Here is a 5,127-nt window from a genome sequence, read left to right as displayed (position 1 = left end):
TGGATGGATGGATGGATGGATGGATGGATGGATGGATGGATGGATGGATGGATGGGTGAATGAATGAATGATATTGCTATTTTAGGGGGGAAAGAAAAAAAAAGCCAAGGTTGAATATTTTCCAGCAACAAGGAAAGAAGAAAATAATATTTGGTTGAAACTATCATGCAGGTGAAAAAACATTCCCTTTCAGGTAAGAGGGAGAAGCAAGTTTAGAAATGACCATTTCTTTTAATCCATTAAACTAACTCTCATGCCTAAAGGCTATTTAGGAGCTCAGATGAATTCCCCTGACCCTCCCTGGGCAGTAACTCCAGCAGACTCTGACATCAACATTACAAATCAGGAGATTAGCAGTACTGCAAAGTAATAAAAGAGATTCATTCCAGACACTATTAAATTAAGGCAACTTGGAATATTTGATTCTTCTGAGCCCAGCAGTAACTTAGACAGAATAGCTAGAGAATGCAGCTTAACATTGCTGAGTAATTCCCAGAACCTTCTGTGGAAATACCACTCATGAGGTTTGCCCCGAGTTAAGTAGCATCTCTTCTCTGGACCACCCACTAACCTAACAGGACAGACAGATCCAGGTCCAGGTGTACCATTAGAGAAGATATAGGTGTAGCTTCCCTTTGTATTTTTACAGATGGCATTTTCTCCACTTTTTTGCACTGCCTTTCACACTCATCAATGTCTTCAAGAGAAGTAGATGTCAAGGGAAAGAAAAGAGATTGTATGGAAAAAGGAAAAGGGAGACATAGTTAGAAAAATGTTACATTTTGAGAGGGGATCCTCTACCCTCCTTTAGAATTGCACTGATCATTATATACACTTAAACTGAATAGTCAAGAGTGTGAGAAAGAGACCCAAATTTAGTTCATGAGGAATTTACTGCCTTTCCCTTCAAAACAAGGACCCCTGACCTGAAATGACTTCAAATCCAAAGAGCACTCTGGACATTAAGCTACCTACCAGGTAAGAGGGAAAGAAGAAAATTTTCTATCAGAGAGATGAGAAAAAGAGAGAAATGATAAAATGTAATCTGTAGGTGAATTTCTAGGAGTTTAGTTACTTAGCCCTCTAAAAGTCTGAATCTCTTGCTTCATATTAGTTTCTAAATGAGCAATGGCAGAGGAAAGGGGAGCATCTCCAATCTTCCTGATCTATATCTGGCCTGTTGACCTAGATGGCTTCAAAGGAGAAAGTGAGGCTGGTGACTTTGCACAGCCCTCTTTCAATAAAATCCAATTTACTTGCATCACCTTCCTGATGTCATGGTCCTCTTCAAGAACAAAAGACAAAAACAGCAATAAATTAAGCTATAGTTTAGTTTGCATTTCTGCCAATATAAGGTCATAGAGCCTAGGGATCTGACCTCCAAGTAATTTACTCATGGAAAGATTTTTGGACTGAATTTGTGATTTCATTGACTTGTAAATTTCCAGTGAGGAAACTCCCTTGCTCACTTGCCCAGGGCCCCCTAGCCAGTATATGTCAGAGGCAGGACTTGAACCCAGATCTCCCTTATTCCAAGTCTGGCTCTGTCCACTATACAACTGCTACTGCTTTTCATCAAACGATTTGACCAATCTTAAATATGTGTTTGTGTGTACTCACCCTTCTTGCTTTTTCCAACCTAATTTTTGCTTCTAATAACAGAAGGAAAGTGGCCATACTGACTTCCATCCCTCAGCCCAGGGTTAACTCTCAAAATTCAAAGGAGTTGATTCAGATTTCACTAAGAAAGTTCCTACTTAAGGTCCCTTTATGTTCTGGCCCCTCCCTATGTTTTGAGTCTTCTTACACTTTACTCCTCTTCTAAGCAATCCCTTCCTGGAACATAACTACTCATCTCCCCCTTCTCTGACTTTGCATTGGCTATCCCTCATGCTTGGAATGTTCTCCCTCCTCACCTCTACCATCTAGCTTCCCAGGCTTCCTTTAAGATTCAGCTCAAATGCCTTCTTCAACTGGAGACCTTTTCCAGTTATTCATACTTCCCCTGCCAAACACATATGCTGATATTGCCTACAGCTAATGACTAAGACAGAACACTAGATTAGGAGTCAGGAAGACCTGAGTTCAAATCTGGCCTCAGACACTTCCTAGCCAGTCAAGGAAGTTTGCCAAACTGTTTGCCTCAGTTTCCTCTTCTGTAAAAGGACTTGGAGAAGGAAATCGCAAACTACTCCAGTATCTGTGCCAATGGAGTCACAGAGAGTAGGATAGGACTGAAATAACTGAACAACAACAAACTCAATGGTAAAATGGAGACAACCTTAGCCAGGTTGTTGTGAGGAGTGCCCAACACATAGTAGGCACTACAAAAATGTTTATTCCCTTCCCCCATTTATGCTGTATATAGTTTGTGCATGCAATTTTGTTGTCTTTCCCAACTAGACTGTAGGGTCCTTGAGGGCAGAGCCTATGTTTCTGCCTTTCTCCATGCCTGGAATATAGTAAGCCCTTGTTATGGGAATGGGAATTTAAGATCTTACCTGCCCCTAGGCCCTTTGATAGGCTTAAGTGCACCTGGAGCCTGTGGCAGGAGGCTTGGTTTTCAGGAATGCCCACACCTTGCTGCTCTGTGATTGGGCAGTGGGTCAAGAGGGTTGTGACATTCTCTGAGCCAGGAGAAGGATATATATACCCTGATGTGAGGCTTTGCTTTGGGGCTCACTTTGAGAAGAGCTGTGTGATTTGACCAGATGAGACTCTGGGCAGCCGTCAAGCCCCACAGCTTTGAAAACCCAGATGTTGGTGCTTCCCTCTCTGGTAACTGTGACTAGGTATGGATATAATGGTCAGACAGTTGGAAGCCTGTCTGTTTGTAACTTCTACTTATAAATTGTTTGTATTCTCTGAAGTTCAGGGTGCTAGCCTTTTTCACCTGAACTAGGTAAATGACATATGTTTTATTAAAGCAATATTGTTAACCCATTTTGAGTTGCTTTCCTTTAGAAAAAGCAGATCTAAGAACCTATGTTAGCAACCATCCTGGGGATACTGGGGTGCTTGCTGCTACAGCCCTTCATAAATGCTTGTTGTCTAATTGGTTACCTCTGTGTGTCCTTGCTTCAATTAATGACACAAATTGACCACTTTTACTGACCTCTTCCTATCTCTTGGCTTTACTTTACCCATGTGAAAGATCATCTGTTAAGACACTGGGAGAAGATGTGGTTGTGTTCTTGGTGACAAAAGAAAGAAAAAGCCTTATAGGATGTAGCATGATGCAGTGGAGAAGGCTCTAGGTCTGGAATCAAATGACCCAGCTTCCAGTACCACCCGGCTAATGGCTAATGCTTTTACTTTGTGACTGGGTCACAACCTTCATAACTAGATGGCATCTGATACCCCTTCCTGGTCTAAATCTATGATCTCAACCAAATGAAAAGAGGGCAAGTCAATTTATTCTCTGGTTAAGAGACTGGAGGTTAATCCTGCAAGACAGGGCACTGTTATCACATGTGTGGCCACCCCTGGAAAGAGCCTGTTGAGTAAAAGGCTTGGGGATGAGCAGAAGCCTCAAGAGCAGAGAGTTTTAACCAGCCAAAAGAGGATCCTTTTCTTTTTCATCAAAGGAAATTAAATGAAAGCCCAGTTTCTTTAAATTATCTATGATCTATTTCATTAGAGTCATGACATTTCCCTGATTGCCCGCCAAATCCATGCTCAAAAGAGCATTTATATATGCCTGTGGTAGCCAGGGAATTAATCTGATAAGAGTCTGATTGAAACCAGCCTAAGCTGGGAAATTAGTGGTTGGGCTGATAATTCTTTGTCTTTCCCCCACAATGCCTGGGAGATGCCAGTTCATTTAATAGGACCAACATTCATGTCACAGTTTCTCATCATCATAACAGTCCCTCACTATGGACAGCTCTTAAAAAAAAGGAGGGAAATAGAAGCTAAGAGACTGAAGGAAATGAAATCCCATGGACAACTCTACACACTTCATTTTGACAAGGCTGGCTCTGGACAGGTCTTCACTTGTAGGATAATGCTACTGACAAGTGAAATGGTAAGACAAGTCATGAAATGAATTGACAAACATACAAGCCCCACCCAAATTCTGGCAGAAGAGACAGTGGTTATAAAAGTGGCTTTCTACTGAGCCTGTATGTCCTCTAGTCACACATAAATGTCAGCAGCTTGAACCTCAGAGTTATTTAGCTGATCCAGAACACTAAGATGGGCTTTCCCACAGAGCCCCACCCTCCCTCATTTATATGCACCGCAACAATTTCCAATAAACCTCCAGCAGCTCCAAATTTCCCTCTAGTTCAGTTGCCAAATGAAATGTCAGTGGGAAAGGGAGAAATCCACAGACAGCCTAAGGCAGAGTGTATTGATAAGTCACTGATGCCACTCAAACCTCAGAAAAAGGATCTGAAAGGCAGAAGGGAGGAACGCCAGCTGCCTTTTGAATCCTATTTGCTGTGTATTAACAGACCCCTATCTCTTTTGTTTCCAAAAACTGAAAGATGTTAGCACAAATATTGCCCAGAAATCACTTCTTTCATTTTGAGGTACATTCAACTTCAGTCATTATTTTGCCTTCCTTGCTCACCTTCCTACCAGGGTCATCCCCTTGACTGCTACCATTTCTTCCACAAACCTCCCTCCTTCCTTACCGTAACAATTCAATCCATCTCCACTGTAGCCTTTCAAACACTTGCAGACATAGCCACCCTCGGTGTTGATGCATTCAGATGATTTTGGCTGGCAAAGCACTTTGTCCATTTTACATTCATCAATATCTATGAGGAAAATAGTTTAATAGGCAAGGCAGGGAGACTTTCCTGGAGTAAATGGTCAAAGCACAAAAGGAGAAAATATGGAAATTCACAATCCCAAGCTGCATCCCTAAGCTTGGACACAGAGTTAGCTTCAGGACAAATTTGCATGAGGTGCTCAAATATTTGCTTGGGTAAGAGTCCTACCGTGTTTCCCCGAAAATAAGACACTGTCTTATTATTTTTTTTGGAAAGAAAAACACCAGAGGGCTTATTTTCAGGGGAGGGCTTATGTTGTCCTGCCTCAGCTCTCCTCCGCGGCACTGCTCTCAATGGCACCAGCAAGCAAATCACTGGGGAAGAACAGGATGACGCACTCATGGGG

General features: G+C 42.1%; 1 protein-coding gene across 1 annotated transcript in view; it reads right to left on the bottom strand.

Moving 5' to 3' along the window:
- EGF (epidermal growth factor) overlaps positions 1 to 5,127 on the bottom strand; it is a 170,101-nt gene that overhangs the window by 34,017 nt on the left and 130,957 nt on the right. Inside the window, exon 18 of the mRNA XM_069100262.1 lies at positions 4,641 to 4,766. Within this exon, the coding sequence (XP_068956363.1) occupies positions 4,641 to 4,766 (126 nt within the window). The remainder of the gene's footprint in view (positions 1 to 4,640; positions 4,767 to 5,127) is intronic.

This window comes from Petaurus breviceps, unplaced genomic scaffold, assembly GCF_028583685.1.
Source record: "Petaurus breviceps papuanus isolate PSGF00001 unplaced genomic scaffold, PetGlider_PUasm1.0 126, whole genome shotgun sequence".
Classification (NCBI taxonomy): domain Eukaryota; kingdom Metazoa; phylum Chordata; class Mammalia; order Diprotodontia; family Petauridae; genus Petaurus; species Petaurus breviceps.
This window is presented reverse-complemented; position numbering and strand designations above follow the sequence as displayed.